Genomic DNA, 20,339 nt, shown 5'->3' with positions numbered 1-20,339 from the left:
CTTCTTGTTTCCATCTTTTCACTGTGTACCTGTTCTCAACACCTCCAAGAGAGACTTGGAGCGTCCTCCCAAAATGAGCCCAAAGATTTCTACTTTGTACTCGGTATCCTCATCGAGATCTGTCATCACTGCAGTTCTCTCATCACCACCCAGCACCAGCTCTCGTGGTTGGTCCAAGCCTTCGGCCTGGCTGACCATTATGACAAAGGTGTCAAAGGAGTCCTCTTCGGCCATCCAGGACAACTGAAAGCTGTTAGGGGAGACGTCGGAGACTGAGAGAGCCTGCACCTCCGGTTCGAACTCTGAGTGACAGGGGTGAAAGGTGAAAGTTTTGCTTCTCTGTGGAAACTGAGTGCTTTGAGATTTGAAGAGCGTGGCAACAAAAGAGAGTATATCAGTCTTAGTTTGCAGAGTGGAAAGGGGAATTTTAGTGCAAAAACACTAAAGAAATAAACTTCAAGGCTATGTGACTGATCTACTACGGTTATTGGAGGTGTTATTAAAATGAAGAAAAAAAAAAAATCAAGCCAAAACTGTGATCAGGATTCATTTATCAAGTTTGAGTAAAGCTTTTACTTATTTTTGGCCTTTAAAGTACTGCATTTCCTCAGATGGTGAATCGAGGCTAACTCCACATGGAAGTAAAGTCTCAATACATGCTAACAAACCCAACTTTACAGCAGAAATAAAAATGTCTATAGCCTAGTGCAAAAAAATTAATTTGGTTTCTTAAATATATTTTCACATTCATGACATATGCACATTCGTGCAGGGTTAACACTGTAATTTCTAAATTTCAAAGAAAAAAAAAAGAACTTAAAACCATCCTGAACGCAGATTACGTTGCAGATGTGCATACACATGGGGTTGTGTGAAAGTGGACTTGTAAAAGCTGGTAGTCAAGCAGTCATTAGCAGCACGTAATAATGACAGTGATAGGACGAGAGGCTGAGAGACAGCAGGAGTCTACAGCTGCTGGAAAAAAGCTCTGTTTCTCCCGAGGATGAGTCCACTGCTAATTAGCCAGAGAAACTTCCGGTAGCCATGCAGATGGATACACGGACTGGACAGAGCTTTTAAAGCAGCCTGGATAGAAGCAGATATAAGTGGGCTCAAGAAAGGCTCAATGAAGCCCAGCGCCACTGCTCATTAAAACACAACACCAAATGTGAGGGTCTCAGGGGTCCTTGAACTAGCCTGAAACCCCTTTTTTAATGTGAGGGAAAAAGCATGAGGCATTTGTTGTGAGAAGAAGCGGTGGAAATGAGAAGCAGAGCACACAAATCCCAGGGAGCTGTCACTCTTCATTAGCCGCCAGGCGGCTTTAGCTGGTCAGTGGAAGAGAGGGAGGGCCACATCCATCAGCTAACATGTGCTAGCTTGCTACTGATTTCACCCTCTCACAACCGCCACCACCTTCTCAATACTTCTACCACCCCCCCACGCCCCCACCCCCCTCAAGACCTGAGGGAACAAAAAGGAGCCTGTTAGTGGATGAGGTACACGCTGGCGCCAGCTAACCTGCTAAGGGGGTCTGCGAGCAGAACCCCAGGGCTGGTTCCCGTCTCGCCTGATAACAACCTGAACTGTTACAAATCTAAGCTGAGCTCTCAGTGGTTCCATCAGTCATTCGTTTTATAAAACTCCCACTCTTTTAATCAAAGTTTCCTCGCTCCCTCCTCAGCAGACAACTTTATTTTCCCTGCAACGTCCTCCTTCAACAGACCGACGATGGCCACCGTGCAAAACATAATTAGTCAGCACTTGTATTCACAAGTCGGAATGTTTTATGGATTAAGTGATGCTAATGAAAAATGTTAAGATGGTTTTGCCACACCATTAGCATGCAGACAATGGGCCTTGTTGAGCGCATGCCATATTCTGCGTGGCCCCAGAAGCCCCTGGCACCCTAGCACCAGAGCCCAGGGGCAACGGCAGCATGAGAATGAAGCGCGGTCCAGGCTTGAGGGAACTGGGGATGCATACAGAAGAGAGGCCTCACACAAAGTGACAAAAGAGCCTCGGGGTTTTTTTTTTTTTTTCCCTCCATCAGTCCTACCATCTTTCTTCCACATGACTGATTCTCATCAGTCAAATGCTGAATGATACTGTTGGAACTGATACTGAACTACTTATTTTTGACCTTTAAGCCTACACAGTATTTCACGTGCTGCTGGTGAGGATTTTGTTTGGCAAAATCTTTATAATTATCAATGTTTCTCTTCTGGATTCTTGGGTTATTGTTGTAATCTTTAGTTCTATATTGCTCTACCTGTACAATGCACAATGACAACAGTGCAGAGCATTTGCTCTTGGACCTTCTTTCAGTCTACTTCCTGATTTATTGTGGAGCTTCATTCCTCTTGTGTATTTCACTGTGTTTACTTCCTGTTTTTGTTCACCATTTCACAAACCTTTCACAAAAAATAAAGATTAACAAACCCGAAGACCTGATGCTACCATTGTAATGGCTCATAATTTCTGCTGCTAAGTAAAATGAATACTAAAAGCACTGCTGTTTATGGATCCATGTTATAGTGTTTGTCCAAACATAAGCTGACAGTGGCCAAACTGCGAGCTGCATCATTAAATGATCAGCCAGCAAGCTCTCAACCCAGCATTAGCATACTGTCAGAAAGTAAACATTTTCTTTTCACTGACTCTGTCTGCTGTTTAACCCCTAAAACAGAAGTGACTGCCCACCATATATTATTAGTTCCACTGTTTTTAGTATCCCAGCTTTTGTTGAAAAAAGTCTGAATTTACCCAGAATTCATTATACTATAGACCTGCTCTCAGATTTCAGTTGTTTTGCTCCTGTAAAGAACTGTGTCATGGTTTTGGGTATCCTGTATATAATAGAAAGCTACATTCTCCAAAATTATTGGCAGAATTTGGTTTTAGTGTTTAAAGCCCTGTTATTAGACACACACTGTGATTTACAGCATGCTAATCACTGATAATGACTGGTGTCGGGGAGGGGAAACCAGCGCACCTGTTGTCAAAAAGCACCTTGACCTTTTCATTATACACGTTTCTGCTCGTTCACATAACAGACCAGGTGCTGTTTCAGGCTGCACTCATACCAACAGGCAGACTGACAGGTGGATCAAACGCGGCTCTGCGGCTGGACTAATATAGATTGAATGGGTTTTGTGTGGGCGGTGTGGTGTTAGCCCATTTCACGATCCCCGCATCAAAGGCAGGTATACGTGCATGATGGATGGCTGATTAAGCGGTGTTGTTTGGGGATTTGGATTGTTCACAGTGTCTGGAAGGCAAAGAGATTTTGTTTACCCTGTAAAGAGTAATCTCCACTGCAGTGGCTGATAGATTGTCTTTATATCTTTTTTTAATGTATTTCCAACGCTGAAGGTAAACAGTTTATGCTAAGAAAATAAGAGCCGACTTGTTGCCTTGAAAAAAATCCCATGAGGATGAAGAAAAAGAGCTGTCTTCATCCCTAAAGTAGAAGTTTAAGTCTCAAAGACTGAGTGTTTTAAGCAAGAGGACCGACAGTGTAAAAAATGCACAAGAACAAGTGCATGTATAACACTTATCACTGACTGTAACGCTTAAAGACAGTACTGAATGGCCAAACCAGAGCCCAATAACTAGACAAACACCCTTTATCCACTGCAATTGAGTGTAGTTTAGAAAATCCACAGAAAGAAGGACAGATTATTTCACTGTGTGTAGCAGAAGAAGAAGGAATCAAAGGAAAGTGCGAGGTCCCAGAGTTGATGGCATTGATACCTGTGATGGTTTCTGCAATGACAGGGTCTAAGGGGACTCCCCTGTACACCCCGTACAAACTGGCTCTGTACCAGGTGGTGGGGTAGAGCCCAGAGATGGTGAGGCTGCGAGCATCAGCGGGCACAGTGTGGTTTTGCCACTCAGTGCCCGTTTCTGCATCGGTAATCTTGATCACAAAAGCATCAAAAGCCCCGTCCTCAGCAGACCAGGACAAGAGGAAGCTGTCCCACGATACGTCGCTGGCAGTGACGTTGGTCACCACGGGCTTCTCCTTCTCTGGGTGATGACAAAAACATCAACAAAAGGTTAGACCAATTCATGTTGATAAGCCATTGCTTGACTTATTTAACACTTTCAACTGCTTAATATCCATGAGGTCACTGGTGAACTCTTTAGGGTTAGGTTGCATTTTCAGGGGTTAGTAATTCCATACGGAGTGGTCCCTAACCCTAAAAAGGTCACTGGCAACCTGAGGGATGTTAAGAGGATGACAGACATAATTGGCTTCATATATTGGTCAAACCTTAAAACACAAACATAAAAAAAAGTTCCAGGATTGGACCTATAAAAATCAAGGACCTGCCAGCTGAAGATCATTTTCCCATTTACCTCTGGAACATTTCCAGCATAGGTGCTGCTTTTAGAGCTCTCATTGAAAATCCCGTATGTCTCTTTGTACTTATGGCTCTGCAAGACAGGCTGCAACATAGGATGTAGCACGATGCTGGACATAATTTCAAATACTGGTATTTGAAAAAATATATAAAATGGAAAACTGCTGTAAACTGGCTAAAAGTACATCAGAGCTGCAGTTATTTTTTTATTAATATTTTTATGAATCTACTGTATCTCCTTTAATGAATGTATCTGCTTATGTATACTAATTGTAATTCTGTATCTATATTGTACTGTGGATGTGGTTGTGTGGTTGAATCTTATAAAGTTTTATTTGTGTACTGTGGATGTAAAATGCCCACCAAGAGACAAGGGTTGGGAAGCAGCAATAGTTACAACCTTTCAGTTTCATGCTTTGCACTGGAACTAAATTTATATTAAACTGCATCATCCCTATCAATTAAACAGGAGATCAGACAAATTGAAATCAGGTAAGGTTTGTTAATTTTTATGAGCCAATCTCTGGAACTTTTTGATCACACCGTGTACATATTTTCCTGTTGACAACAATTAACAATTAACAAATGTGAAACATATGACAAGCAATACAGAACTCCTCATCAACACTGGATGAGTCTTGGGGGGGGACAAAGCACTGATGGGCTTGTATATCAGTAATTTCATTTTGCTGTCAGGCGGAAAGAGAAAAGGTCTGAAGTGGAAATATGGGAATATTTCCACTACAAAAGACCAGAGAGAACAAATAGCCTCATTATCATTGTCTACCTATAGCCATCTACTCTATATTACCATATCAGTGGAAGGCATAAAGATAGAGAGTGGCAGGCAGACATGCTGATGCAGCTTGTGCACATTAATGGCTGTGAATGAGCCATTAACATTTGAAGGTGTAGCGGAGCCCGGCCAGTGTGGCAGAAGTACGCTGTCCACTTCAAACCTACGGGGAGGCCATGCAGAGCCATGAACAGCCTGTAATTGGAGTCCATTGTGTGTGCAAGCGTTCACAAAGTAGATTAGAAAGAGATGGAGATAGATGGCTCAGGTAAACATCAAGGCTCCCATTATCCTCTCTTCACTGTGCAGCAGAGTGGAGAGTAAATGGGATGGTAGACAATAGGAATGTAAGGTGGGGGTTGGCTGGAATCAGCTGATAATTGATTACAGAGTGCTCAGAGAGACAGGGAAAATGCACAATGTGTCTGACAAGTTTCTGGGCCTCTAGTATGGAGAGGAATTGATTCCTTTATGCATTTATAGATACAAACTTTAGTTTTTATGGAAATAACTCTTAAAAACACAAAGTGGTAGTGTGTTAATGTATTAAAATGACATCTCATGACAATTAGTCAGTTAGTTTTGCTGTGTTGACACAGCGAGTCCATGGTGGTGGTAAAAGCAACAAAAATCCCTTTATAGATGGTGTCTCAAAGCAAACACCAGTTACTCACCAAGCAGATCGTTTGACCCCCTGTGGGACCACAACTTTTAAATGCTAGGCAAGTAGTTTTTACTTTCAATTGCGCTTGGTTTGTCTAGATAAAAAAATAAGTACTTTAGAAATGATTTTGCTTGGAGGCACTTGTTGCTTTCTTTGATGCTAGGACATAGTTTAAACACGTTATGTGCTATCACCACAGTTTGGTGGCGATAGCACAGAAATAGCTTGCTAAAATATTTTATTAGCTAGCTAAACTATATATTTACTGTAGCTAGCTAAAAAAAATAATTTTACCTAGTCTTAAAACTTAAATGTAGGCTCTCTCTTTAACACTGAAGAAAATACAGTTGAACTTAATATCAAACAGAAAAGAAGAAAAAAAAAGACTTTCCCACTACCTTAGTGGTACCTAGCCATACTTTTAACATTTGGTTTTATTAGCTGCAGGTTTAGCAGAGCCTGAACCAGGGATTTCAGCATCTGCTCTGCAACAAATTTCATTGTTTTTAGTTATTAACATTTAAAACAGACCTTTACAAAAATCTATTTTTCGAGAAACATGCCGTCAAAAGGCACGAGGAAGCTCATTTGTCTTGTTTCGCATAGAGAAACGACCACAGCAAGTCCTGTGGACATGCTGTTTTCACATAGTAATGCTGCTCTTCAATTCTCTCATTATTCTAGTCTGCTTAAAGACAAGTCTCAAAATCTGTCTGCATGTCTAGATAAATGCTACTATAGCGGTAAAGGGAATGCCTTTTTTTTCTTTTAGAATTTGAGAGAACCATTAAAATCTACTCATGCAGTTGAAGATGTTTGATGACATTATCAAATGGTCCCCTAAGATATCACTTTCTTATTCGGATATCTTCCATTTGATACTTATTCATCCAACAGTAGCTACATTACAAGTGTGTTAGTCTAAAGAATGAGAGTTGAGCTACTGACCCAGGCAGTGTCCAGACCTTCTTACGCTGCAGCACAGATCATGTCAATGCATGTAGGACAATGATCTTGCTTTGTTCATGATTTTTGTTCCTTCTGTTCTATTATGTTTGATGATCATGCACTATGGACCTAATATGATGGCAGCAGACATAACCCCCCCCCCCCCCCCCCCCCCCCCCCCCCCAAAAAAAAAAAATCCCAATGTGCCAACACTCTGTGTAAGGCTTTCTGGACAGCTGATTACAAACTAAGACTGTGGGTTTAGTTTTCCTTTGTGCAAATATGCGCATATTCACGGAAGTCAGATATTGTGACCCAAACTCAGTCAGCTGATTAGTTTAAATTATGATAATCCTTGCCTGTGGCTCCTGATTTTCCAGTTTTAGTTACATAGTGTCTACATTGTTTATCCTGCTTCTAAAATTTTAACAAGTGCATTTTGGTTTGGCATTGCTTCTCTGCAGACTCTTCTGAAAGACTCGGCATCAAATTCTTGATACTTTCTGATCACTGTTGGGTTCCCAGACTCTTCAATCCACTCTCCCCCACCCCCCCACAACCCTTCCTTCTGCCCCTCCCGCAACAAGAACATGATCTGTGTTTGCGCTATGTGTTTGGAAATGATAAAGGCTGAGGATCGGCCGAGCTGTGGATTAGAGGGCTGCTGATTTTGGAGACAATGTTTTAACAGGAGTCCCAGCATGTGGCCTTTTATCTGACAGACCCACAGTTCATAGTGGTCAAACTGCACAAACCCAGAGGGGAGTGGGGCTCACGCCAACAATTATCACATGAATGAACACTGTGCATGGCGCACACATATTCATACCCCCCACCCCCGTCCAGCCTCACGTACCTACTGTACCACCACACACACACACACACACACACACACAGAGGTTCACTCTGAATCTTTTTATCCGCTCAGTCAATCATATGTGCTACTCATGACCACACAGACAAGTGGATGCAAAGAACACACTCATCCAACCTTTCAGAACCCCTTCATACATGAGTTGTGTTCTCTTCTTCTTGGTAGCGCACAAGCCAAACATAACAAAGACAGTTATTCCAAAAGCTCACCTTTCCCCTCATGCCATATTGATTTTTGCCTGTAGCTTAATGGGCACTCGTTGCATAACTGGAAGGTTTACTTGTGAAATATTTGCCCTGGAGGCTCCCTGACTACAGCATGAAATATATGCCACACACTCACCTTATTTATCTTTTCTTGTTTAAGATAACTTGGAAGATAGAAAAAATAATCCCACAGCCTATCAATGGGAGAGTGAGGGAGTTAAAGACACTGACTTGAGAAGCAAACAATAAATAAAATTCATTGCCTTAGTGTGGCTGCTGTACTGTAGGATGAAACATAAATAAACCTATGGTCAATAAGAACATCAGTTATTCTGCTTTGTGCTGCCAGCTGGAAACCTCACAGAAACTATGGGCTATAGAATTATGCATACCAAATCTCAGCTTAAGCTAAGGTCTCACTTAGTTATAGTTTTGTTTTCAGATTTCAAGTTATTTTTTATGTGATATTACATTAAAAGGGACCCGTAATAAGTTGTGTAAGTGCTTTCGCCAAAACTGACCGCTGCATTCAGAAGTGCTGTGGTTAACAGTTTGGAGAGAGAGTAGAATAATTGTTGAGCAATGCTAAGATAATATATCATTCAACATTAAGATTTAGTGTTAACATTGTGCAAAAATGTTGAACATGATCTCACTGACATAAATGCCACCAGAATAGCTATAAACCTTCCTCTGCTTCCTCTCTCTACCCTTCAGTGTTTCCTGCCAGACAATTCAGAAACACTATAATGTCCAACAAGAAACTCCTGCTGAATTGGAAACCTTCACTTTTTAAAGCTGGGACACATGTGCTCAGCCACGCTGACCTGTGGGTGCTGAGATGGTGGCGGGTACGCTGCTTCTGCGGCCCCTCTCTGCACTGATGCTGATGGTATACAGCATGCCAGGTGTCAGGCCCCTCAGGGTGTGAGCTTCAGAGGTCCCTGGGATCACTTCTTCAGCCCTGTGACCATCAGCAGAGACGTAAACCAGTCTGTAGAAGTCCAGTTTGGCAAAGGGACGCCTCCACTCCAGGATCATAGTGGTCTCAGTCATCTCTGTTACAGTTAGGTCCTTGGGAGCATCCAGTGCTGGTGGAATAGGAAAGGGGGAGAAGAATGATGCTAAACACCATTTTTCAACAATTACATATTCACATCGATATTGATGCGCTGCTGGTCAGAGCAGTGAAACAAGAGAGCGGAATTATCGGGTAAAGCTATTTTTACAATAGAAATATATGAGGCAAGATATTGTGAAGGAATTAAATATGATACACAACTGCAGCAAAAAGTAAGAAGATGAAACTATTGCTGTGCTAAATAATCTGTGGGATTATATATAATAGTTGTAGTTGATCTGCTGGCTTTCAAACCCTGTTCTGGTATTCTGTCTATAGGGCTAAACAGCAGCCAGGCAGATCAAAATTAATACCAAACCACCTGAAAATTTATTTCAAGTGGTTGTTTCAGCGGTTCTAAAAATTTTAATTGTGGACAGACTTCCCGCCAACATAAACATGCATAAGGAGACATGGTTGCCTCACAATGTGAAGCACAAGATTCAGCCACGGGGTGATGAAGCTAATAGAATTCAGCTGAATATTGAGGAGTGGTGGGGTGCCACCACTCCAGGGCCTCCATCTTTAGCATGTCAGTGATGGTAGACTAAATGGTAAAGACTTATCTCAGTACTATTAACCACATCCTTCAAACAAAAACTTGAGCTTTGTCCAAAACAATGAATGGGTAACTAACACTAAGTGGTTTATCTACTCATTTTGTGATATCAGTTCATAAATTTTACTTATAAATTCTATCAATGTAATAGCAATCACAAAATAAAAGATGTCCTGAACGTAAGCTAAAAAGTGTGCCACATATAGAATGTGATTATAAAAGTAGTGTGTCAGTGTGAGCATCTCACCAGTCACGGCGTTGGCAGTTGTGGGCAGACTCTCCCTCTCATCTTTCACTGCCGTCACACCCATCCCGTACTCTGTGCCGGGTCTCAGGCCTACACAACAGGGTAACATAAAAACACAGTGATAAGCAAATAAAAAGCTGTGTCATGTTCCATTTGTTCAAATCCACTGAGGTGTCAACAAATGAACAGCGGGGAGGCTCTGTAGTCAAGTGGCCAGCTGTTTCAGCTAATGGCTCCAGCGCCTATGGCAAATACACAAAAAAATGCTCTCTTGTGACTTGATTGTACAATAGATTGCAACCTAATTGCATTTCATGGTAAGCCTGTGCTTGCCGTGGAACATCAGTGTTGTATTTGCATTGATGGATCTATAGGGCCCTTGTCGCAGAGCAAAAACACTACTTGCTATGATACAGCAGGCTCCAGAGGCCCTTTAGTCTCTACAATTAAGCTCTCTCTGGGCCTGATCGCCTTTATTAACTCCCACAGAGGTCATTGCACACAGAGCCTTACAGCATGAAATTACACCTAATGCCCAGGAAACTCATTATCAATAAAATCACGAGCGTGAAGGCAATTACAGATAATAAGTGTGTGAAAGAAGTGCTGAGGTGTGTGTGGAGCAGAGGGGGGCGTCAGCTGAAAGGACACAGTGCTTTATTTTCATGAGATGGGCCTCCCAAGGACAAAGAATGTGGCCAGACAAAGACACTACTAGCTTGTTTTTGGGGTCTTTTTTCTCATGGTTTCTAATCCTACCATGTTGAATGCACAGTATAGAAACAAACAAACAAACAAACAAATAAACAATGAAACAAAACACATCCGCTTCAAAGCATAGCTTTCTAATGTCAGCAATGCAGAGCGATGAAAACGTGCCCGCTATTCTTGTCCAAGTAAAATCTCAAAGTGAAACAAGCAGCAATGTTTTCCAATTAATGCCTCAATGCCAAGCCCCTCCTGGGTGATTTTCTAATAAAGTGGGCCTTTTGTAGACAAGCAAACATTTCATGAGACAAAACAAAGGCAACCTGTTTTAGAAAATGAGCAGGCCGAAAATAACTCTGGCCATTTAAACACACAGTCTCACAAACACTTGTCCCAAGAATTCGGAGAATAAACACTTCACACTGTATCATTTTGTTTTCCACAGAGGCTTTTCAGCTGTGCCATTTGGATGCAAAATACTAATGAGCCAGTATGATCACAAAGCAGCCAAAAGAATGAAAACAGCTGAGTATGTATGCAGTGAAACAGCTCTTTAGCTTTGCTGAGCAGCTGTGATCAGAACTGGCGAGTGACTGCTTGGCCATACATTAGTTAAAATGGCAAGCAGTAACTACAAAACCCCCGATAAGATGAAACCTTTATTACAGGTTAACAAAGATTTACTAATCCTTTTCTATAGCAGTTATATAAGATGTTGAAGATATCATCTGGGTTAATGGGTTGTGGAAGAATCCCTGATGTTCTTCTTAGCGAAGCTGTTTCAAAGAGAAAGTCGAGGTATTGTTGTGGCTTTGCCGTCTGCTACACAAAAACTTTAATGTTGGCCATAACTCGAAAATGATGTGACCTAGAATGTTCAAATTCATAACATAGATGCATCAACTAAAAATCTCAGATGAGTTTGAATTTCGGCAACCATGACATGAAGGTAAAGGTCAGAGGTCAAGTTTTGTAAAATCTTGTGAATATGATAACTTGAGAATGAGCTCACCTGGGATGTTCAAATTCCCACCCTTACTGTTCGGGCTAGCCCATCAAACTTCACACACATGTTCACTGACTTCACTATAACAGTGCAAGGATATTCAGCATGCAGACTGGAGGAGTCAGGGATTAATCCACTAACCTTCCGACTGGGAGACAACCCAACCTGCTCTACCACCTAAACCACAGCAACCCATGATGTGCAACAATACACAGGCAGGCTATGGCATTTAAAGAATACTCAGTTAGTACTAAGGGACCCAAAGTGTTCAAATAAAGTATCCTCCACACCATCAAATCACCACCAGCCTGACCCGCTGATACAACATAGGATGAATTTGTGCTTTCACGCTTACAGGGTGAGTTATTTGGGTTACTGTTGCCATCATATCAGCTCAAAGCAGTCTGGTCATTCTTCTCTGACCTCTGGCATCAACAAGGCACCCGGAGACCCTACAACTCAATGTCTCACACATAGATGTGTAGAGATGGTTGTGTGGGAAAATCCCAGCAGGTCAGCAGTTTCTGAAATACTCAGGCTAGTCGGCCTGGCACCAACAGCCATGCCACATTCAAAGTCACTTAAATCATCTTTCTTCCTCATTCTGATACTCATTTTGAACTTCAGCAGTTTGAACTTGTCACAATGGCTACATGCCTAAATGCACTGAGCTGCTGCTGAGATGTACCTAAAAATGTGGGCAGTGAGTGTACGTCAGCACTGAGGCATTGGGAGCGTTGGAGTTGCCAGTTTGTGAGAAAAATAAGGCATTTTAAAGTCAAACAAAGGGTATCAAAGCTGTGTTAATGGTTAATAAATGATCCTTTATAAGCTATTTCAAGCACGGCTTTATAATCTATCCTTTAGGCTGTGACTAACTGCTATATCAAAGCAGTAATGATGGGTAATAAATCACTATTATTGTTTTATATTACAAACTACTCATTTTTCCACATATGTTATGCCAGTGTGGGTGACTTACTGTATTTCTGTCATGCTTATATGAGCGAACATCACTGAGCAAAACATTCTACTCAACTGTCAGGACCTTTTGGAAAGACCTCATGTGTTTTTTTTGTTTTTTTTAACACAAATGTAGGAAGCTTGTCTTTAAACCATGCTGTGAAAATCAAACAGCAGTACTTTCCCCTGCTGGCCTCTCTGTAGTGTGTATGTTTAAGAACAGGCCTGATTTCAGGATGACATTTAGATATTTAGATTGACACTTGTTGCAGGGGCTTTTATTGTACGTGTAGTAATGTAATATATTGTTGTCAACCTATAAATTAGGTAAATAACATGATGACTAGACCACAAGCTGCCTGCGAGGCTCCACCTCAGGTAGCTGGAGTCACTAAACTTGACCTGAATTTCAGCCTATCCAAAGTTATGTGGTGAGTGAAATTCTAGAGTTTTCCTTAGCACTTAATTAGCACTGTAACTAGAACTATATCAGTGCCATAAAATGGTTAATGGATCATTTTTACACATTCGCAGTTAGACAAACGTTTGGAAAAAATTCCAAAAAAATCAGTTATATTACCATTTTCTAGTTAAGTGTGTGTTGTTAAGGCTTTCCAAGCTACATTCAGTACATTAAATCTGTATTAATTGATAATAAAAACACTGCATTATTGTACAGTAGTATGTTATTTGGATAGATGTTTGTGTGGGATACAGAACCAGTGATCTTGGCCTGGGTGAAGTCCTTAGGTCCTGGGGGGAACAGCAGCTCTTCATGCTCTCCACCAGACAGAGGTCCATACTTGATGCGGTAGTTGTCTACCTGAGCACGGCTGTTCTTCCACTCAAGAGTGATGCTCTCATCTGTCAGCTCCACTGTCTGCAGGTCTCTGGGGGCATCCAGGTCTACAATGCAGAAATATACTTTAGAAAGATGTAACCTTACACTAACCTAAGTGTAACTGGATTTCTCATTTAGGACTAAAGGAAAGAAAATGTTTCTTTTAAATCAAAACCTTATGTGATTGAAGGTCATTGCCTTGCAACATAAAGTACCTTGAAGAAATTGTTGCTGTGAATTAGTGCTTTATAAATAAAACTGAATTGAACTAACAAACAATTTGACTTTTTAAAAAATTTTATGTTTTACTTATTTTATTTCTATCCTATAATTTTTGGGTGTGATGTATGATATGGTTCCAAATGTTTGTGTTATCAAGAACAGAGTTAAGATTTAGCTAGCTGTGAGCCACCATGACTGAGACTCTTGTAGTAATTAATCACATTTATCGGTCAGGGTAGCTGTTAAAATGTTATTAAAATCTCAGCACTGTGCAGAACATGGAGTAGGGAAAATTTGATGAAGCTAATGTCATACTTCAAGAAAGACATCAAAGTGAATTGAGGGTACATGGGTCATACAGTTAGGTCTATATTTTTCTATCTAAAGAAAATGAAGAAAAGTATAATGGCAACCAGACAGTTGACAGTATTACTCCAGTCCTGTGTATAGTACTGTAATTCTTTTTACACCAATAAACAATTATTGTGAATTGCAATAGGCACAGTTTAAATCTAGCTGCCGGTAAGATCAATTAGCATAGTTGAGCAGAATTCTCCATTTCAACCATCAAGAAAAAGGACACATTTTGCACCCTGTGTCCTGTAAGACATGTTAATAGCAGCAGTATATTCCACATCCTTGGTCTTGTTCCTGTTGCACAACCTGTTATCTTTTTTTTTTTATATTTTAGGTTTATATTGGTACTAGTGGAATGTATCCACTTTCATTAACACATATATATATTGCTCATCTAATTATATGTCATATGATAAGGGAAGTTTTCTGCATTAACTCTCTGAGGTCTAAATCATCATCAGTGATAACCCTAATCCTAACCCTAAACTGTCAGAATATATAATATTTGGTTCCTTTTCAAATTGTTCTCCTAGATCTCATCAATCAGGGTGCAAAATGTAAGCATTCTAATTGTCTAATTGACTACATGGTTGTAGTCCATTTGCCTTTTCATAGTTATACAGTATATTTAACTGACTGATTAAATGAGTGATTGATTGATTTTACTGCATCATGCATAATTAAAATTGTGCCCCCCCCCCCCCCCCCTCCCAATCCGGCTTACAGGACAGCAAATACAAATAACAAGAACCAATGTAGCAGTCTAACTTGTGTAGTCATTGTTAAAGTGGACATTTTTAAAGTGTGGACATGGACCAAGATATGATAGATATTGATCATTTTTAAATGTATCAGCATCAGCCTGTTACATTTACTGTTAGTTTACTGTTCCCTCAATCCTTCAGTCATTTAAAAAAAATATTTCAACATAGATTAATAAAAATTAAGTAGCTTAAAAACACTGTTAATCCTCTTTGAAGCAGCACCTGTTAACCTGTGACTTGTTTTGAAGAAAAGCAAAAAGGACTTTTTTGAATAAATTGCAAATATTTACTGATATGTGTCAGTAAGAATGATTAGAATCAGAATCTTTATTGTCATTGTACACAGAAGTTGCACAACGAAATTTAAAATGCATTCCTTTCTAGGTGCCTCAGACAATAAATAATAAAATAATAAAAATATGAGTGATAAAAATGATTACTAAAATACAGTGCACAATAGTAAATTAACAGACGAATCTAGCCCCAATACACACCAACGCACGCACACAGTCAGCACTACCACCCCACATCACTGTCCAAACCACACAGAGTTCAGTTCAATGATAGCCCTGGCATAAAAGCTGTTCCTCAGTCTGTTTGTTCTGTTATTTTTGTTACCCCCTTATTGCCAAAACCTGGGAGAATAATTTTTTTTTTTAATTACATGTACTGATAGCCGAGTAAGGTTAAGTTATCTGTTATATAATTACATAAATAAAAGAGATCAGTCTAAGAAGCAAAAAACAGTACAGGCATACATTTATCACAACTTCAAACTTCCTTAGTGAGTATCAGTAACCTGTCTTGTTAATGCTATCCTGCTACTGATGAAATATCCCAGCAATCAGTGTTTTCACATTATGTGATGTTCTACTCTCTTACTCTCTGTCTGTCTCTCTCTCTATAGTTTGGACACACCTTTTACTTCAGTGGTTTTTCATTGTTTAAAAGTGTCTGCATTGTAGATTAATACTAAAGTCATGGAGTTATTTAGTAAACAAAAAGAGTGCTAAACCAGAATATGTTTTATATTTTAGATTCTTCAAAGTAGGAACTTTTTGCTTAGATGACAGCTTTGCATATCTTGGCATTTTCTCAGTCAGTTTTATGAGGTAGTCACCTGGAATGGCTTTCAGTTAACAGCTGTGCCTCGTCAAGAGTTAATTTCTTGAATTTCTTGCCCTCTTAATGTGTTTGAGACCATTGGTTGTGCTGTGAAGAGGTAGAGTTGGTACACAGTGAATAGCCCTATTTGAGTAATGTTCTAATCCATATTATGGCAAGAACTACTCAACTAAGTAAAGAAAAATGACAGACCATCAAACATTATGATGAAACTGGCTCTCATCAGGACCACCCCAAGAAGGGAAGACCAAGAGTTACCTTTGTTGCACAGGACATTTATCAGAGTTACCAGCGTCAGAAAACACAAGTTAGCAGCACCCCAAATGAGAGCCCACCTAAATGCTTCACAGAGTTTAAGTAGCACACACATCTCAACTTCAACTGTTCAGAGAAGACTGTGAATCTGGACTTGAATTGCTGATAAAAAGCCACTTCTAAGAAGAACAACAAGAGCAACAGAATGGCTTGGGCCAAAGAACACAAGGAATGGACATTAGACCAGTGGAAACCTGTCCTTTGGTCTGATGAGTCCAAATTTCAGGTTTCTTGTTACTAACGGCATGTTTTTGTAAGATGCAGGAAAGGTGAGTGGATGGTTCCTACATGTGTAGTTCCCACCATGAAGTATGGAGAACAAAGTGTGATGGTATGGGGGCGCTTTGCTGGTGACACTGTCGGCAATTTAAATGTTGGCCACATCTGATCATGTGCTTATGCAATGTTTCCACTAGTACCTACTCAGCTCGGCTCGACTTGACTCACCACGGTTTGTAGGCATTTCCATTTGTACCTGGTACCAGGTACCAGGTACTTTTTTAGTACCCACTCAGCCGGGGTTCCAAGCCATCCAGGGCGATCCAAAAATGTGACGTCAAAGAACAGCATGCCACTGACTGGCCAGAGAGTGTCATCATTAGCGGAGTCATGAGAGCGACTCCTTGACCAGAATCAGCCGCACCATTTTTAAAACCCGACAGCAAGAAAATGGAGACACGCAAACCAACACTGTGGTTGAATGAGGAGTTGCAGACATTTCTGTGCTTGGTGGGAGATGAGACGAGAAATGAGAACGTTTATCATGAGGTCTCCAAGCTACTGGCCGCTCATGGGTACCATCGCACAAGAGAGCAGAGTAAACAAAAGCTAACACTCTTTGAGTCACATACAAATTACATCATGAGACTTCTGCCCATGTTGCTATATCGACTCCACCCACAGTGAGGTGGTCCTCAATTGTAATGGAAACAAAACAAGACTGTGGCGAGTCGTGTCATGGCGAGTCGTGTCATGGCGAGTCATGTCGTGTCACGCTGAGTAGGTACTAGTGGAAACTCGGCATTAGCTAATACCTCAGGCAGCAGAAACCAGAGAAAGAAGAGGAGCAAGAACGTGAACCATCATAGAAAGACAGGCCTCTGCACGGCATGTACCACCAGCAGATAGAAGAAGTGGCTGATATCAAAAAATCCTACCAATGGCTGGACAAAGTTGGGCTGAAAGACAACACTGAGGCACTAATCATGGCAGCACAGGAACAAGCTCTGAGCACAAGATCGATAGAGGCTGGGGTCTACAACAACAAGCAAGACCTCAGATGCCCCTGAGACAATCCAGCACATAACAGCAGGGTGCAAGATGCTAGCAGGCAGGGCATACATGGAACACCATAACCAGGTCGCTGGCATGGGGACATCTGTGCCGAATATGACCTGGAAGTCTTAAAGTCAAAATGGGGTCCGTCCCCGTGGTTGGTTGAGAATGACCAAACTAAGATCCTGTGGGACTTCCAGCTACAGATAGACAAACTGGTGATGGCTAACCAACCGGACATAGTAGTGGTGGACAAGCAGAGGATGAAAGCCACAGACATAGCAAGTACCAAGAAAAAGGAACATGAGAAGCTCGATAAATACCAAGGGCTAAGAGAAGCGCTAGAGAGGATGTGGAAGGTGAAGGTAACAATGGTTCCCATGGTAATTGTAACACTTGGGGCAGTGACCCCCAAAGTGGGAGATTGGCTCCAGCAAATTCCAGGAATGACATCTGTGAGTGCAGTCCTAGGAATAGCTAAGATACTGTATAAGACCTTCAAGCTCCCAAGCCTCTGGTAGAAGACCCAATATTTGTCACTCTTAAATATTTTGGATTATCAAACAAATTTTAATATTAGACAAAGATAACCCTTGTAAATACAAAATGCAGTCTTTAAAATGATTTCATATGATATGACAAAGTGACAAAGTGAAGCAGGCTAAAAGATCTCAAAAAACAACACATGCTTTTGTCAAACAGCTGACAAACAGTCAGTGACATCTATCAGTCTGGAAAGGGTTACAAAGCCATTTCTAAGGCTTTGAGACTCCAGCAAACCACGGTGAGAGCCATTAACTGCAAATGGAGAAATTTTGGAACGAACCCAGAACAACATCTGATGCTGGCCTCACTTGCCTCAGTTAAGGTCAGTGTTCCTGATTCAACAATAATAAAGAAACTGGGCAAAAATGGCATATGTGGAAGAGTCCCACTGCAAAAACCACTACTGACCAAAACGAACACAAAAGCTCATCTCACATTTGCCAAAAAAACATCTTGATGATCCCCAAGACTTTTGAGAAAATATACTGTGGACTGACAAGTCAAAAGTTGAAATTTTTGGAAGGCTGAATTCTGTTATATCTGGCATAAAACTAAAGAAAAGTACATCACACCAATGGTCAAACGTGGTGGTAGTGTGATGGTCTGGCGCTCCTTTGCTACTTCAGGATTTGGAGTACTTGCTGTAACTGATGGAACCATGAATTCTGCTCTCTACCAGAAAATTCTGAAGGAGAATGTCATCATTTTGTGCCCTGAAGCTAAAGCACAACTGGGTTATACAGCAGGACAATGAATCAAAACACACCAGCAAGTCCATGGCTAAAAAAAACAAACCCAAAATGAAGGTTTTGGAGTGGCCTAAGTCCAGATGTAATTCAAATTTAAATGCTTTGGCATGACTTTAAACAGGCTGTTCATGATCAAAAACCCGCCAGTGTGAGTGAATTAAAACAATTTTGCAAAGAGGAGTGGGTCAAAATTCACAGTGCTGTAAAAGACTCATTGCCAGTTATCGCAAACACTTAATTGCAGTGCTTGCTGCCAAAGGTGGCATAACCAGTTATTAGGTTAGGGGGAATGGGGAAAAAATCTTGCTGGATATCTATATTGGTATGGACTGGGTAATGTGTTAGGAATGAAAGGATGCCACATTGATGAAAATGAAAATCATCAACTTACAGAGGGCAGAATTCAAAGACACCCCGAAAAATAAAAGTGAAAAAAAAAAAAATGCAGCAGGCTAGTCCAATTTGCTGAAATTTCTTTGTAACTCAAAATGGTACTCAGTAGTTTTTATGTTCATTTGTTCATATGTTGAGCAGCATATTAAAAAAAAAATCTCAAACAGTAGTCAAATTTTTCAGCAAGTGATGTCAAGACAGTGGCGGACAATTCTATAAAACACCGAAAGGAAGTTATTTCTGGTAAAAGTATCAATGCCAACTTTTAATGCCAAAGGTGTACTTAGTGAGAAATGGATTCTTCCACATTGTTCTGCATAAACATTCTGCAGGCATTCTTTCTGACAAAATGCAGGACTGCGGTACTAATTGATAAACAAGCTATGGTGCTGTAGGCACACACAGAGCATTTATAGAAGCATGTATAGAAGCACATGCTGGAGCCAGTATGTGCTTCTATACAGAGCTGAGGTGGAGGTGGAGGGAGCAGGGGCATCAAACCAAATAATGATTCTTTACTTTTGTTTCCTCAAGGAACACACACATCCACATACACACATCAGCAGGATGTCTTACCTCGTAAACATACAACCAAGAATCAAACATGTGTGGTCCAACCCCCTGCCCCCCCTTAGCCAAAAAAACACAGAACAGCAGCTCATTAAACCTTGCTGTAATAAACAGTTAAAGGCTGACTGATTTTCTTCTAGTGAGAATTTTGTATCATCACATTTTAAGAGTTTTATATATTCATCTTCTTTTTTTCTTCAACAAACATAGCACATGCAGTTGTTGCAGTTTTACCTGTGAGGAAGGATTCATAGATAGGATTGCTGGTCCGTTCTCCCCTTCGAGCTGTCAGAGACACCTCATACTCTGTGTCAGGGTGGAGGTCTCCCAGGTGGTACTGGGTGTCAGTAGAGGTCAGCTCCACCACAGTGCGATCAGCGGATTTCAAGCTGGGCCCGTAGGAGATACTGACCCCGTCCACCTCAGCCACAGGCTGGAACCAGGTCACCAGCGCAGTGGTGTCGGTCACATCACGCACATTCACCTGGCTGGGGGCATCGATCACTGAAGAGGAGGTAATAGTGACAATGGCAAAATTGTTAGCAAAACTTTCATTGAAAGTTTAAAGGAACTCTGCTACTTCATTGATTCACAAGATGTAATAATCCTTATCTATCTCATAGTGTGTCTCGGTGCAGCCCCTCAGTTTACACACATACTCACAGAGATGATCTCATTATTTTAAACTTTGGCCATGTTTAACATGAGCATCCACTACTGA

General features: G+C 40.9%; 1 protein-coding gene across 3 annotated transcripts in view; it reads right to left on the bottom strand.

Annotated features, from left to right (window-relative positions):
- The window catches only part of tncb (tenascin Cb), a 68,095-nt gene that overhangs the window by 18,045 nt on the left and 29,711 nt on the right, over window positions 1-20,339 (bottom strand). Inside the window, exons 7-12 of one of the 3 annotated variants that reach the window (XM_030723802.1) lie at window positions 19,853-20,122; window positions 13,182-13,367; window positions 9,785-9,874; window positions 8,686-8,949; window positions 3,757-4,032; window positions 30-302 (exon numbers count right to left, since the gene is read on the bottom strand). In XM_030723802.1, coding sequence (XP_030579662.1) covers window positions 30-302; window positions 3,757-4,032; window positions 8,686-8,949; window positions 9,785-9,874; window positions 13,182-13,367; window positions 19,853-20,122 — 1,359 coding nt within the window. The remainder of the gene's footprint in view (window positions 1-29; window positions 303-3,756; window positions 4,033-8,685; window positions 8,950-9,784; window positions 9,875-13,181; window positions 13,368-19,852; window positions 20,123-20,339) is intronic. The other 2 variants (XM_030723803.1, XM_030723804.1) reach the window with 2 other exon arrangements.

The sequence above is a fragment of the Archocentrus centrarchus genome, unplaced genomic scaffold (genome assembly GCF_007364275.1).
Source record: "Archocentrus centrarchus isolate MPI-CPG fArcCen1 unplaced genomic scaffold, fArcCen1 scaffold_27_ctg1, whole genome shotgun sequence".
NCBI lineage: Eukaryota > Metazoa > Chordata > Actinopteri > Cichliformes > Cichlidae > Archocentrus > Archocentrus centrarchus.
The sequence above is the reverse complement of the archived record's forward strand: the minus strand, read 5'-3'. Positions and strand labels throughout refer to the sequence as shown.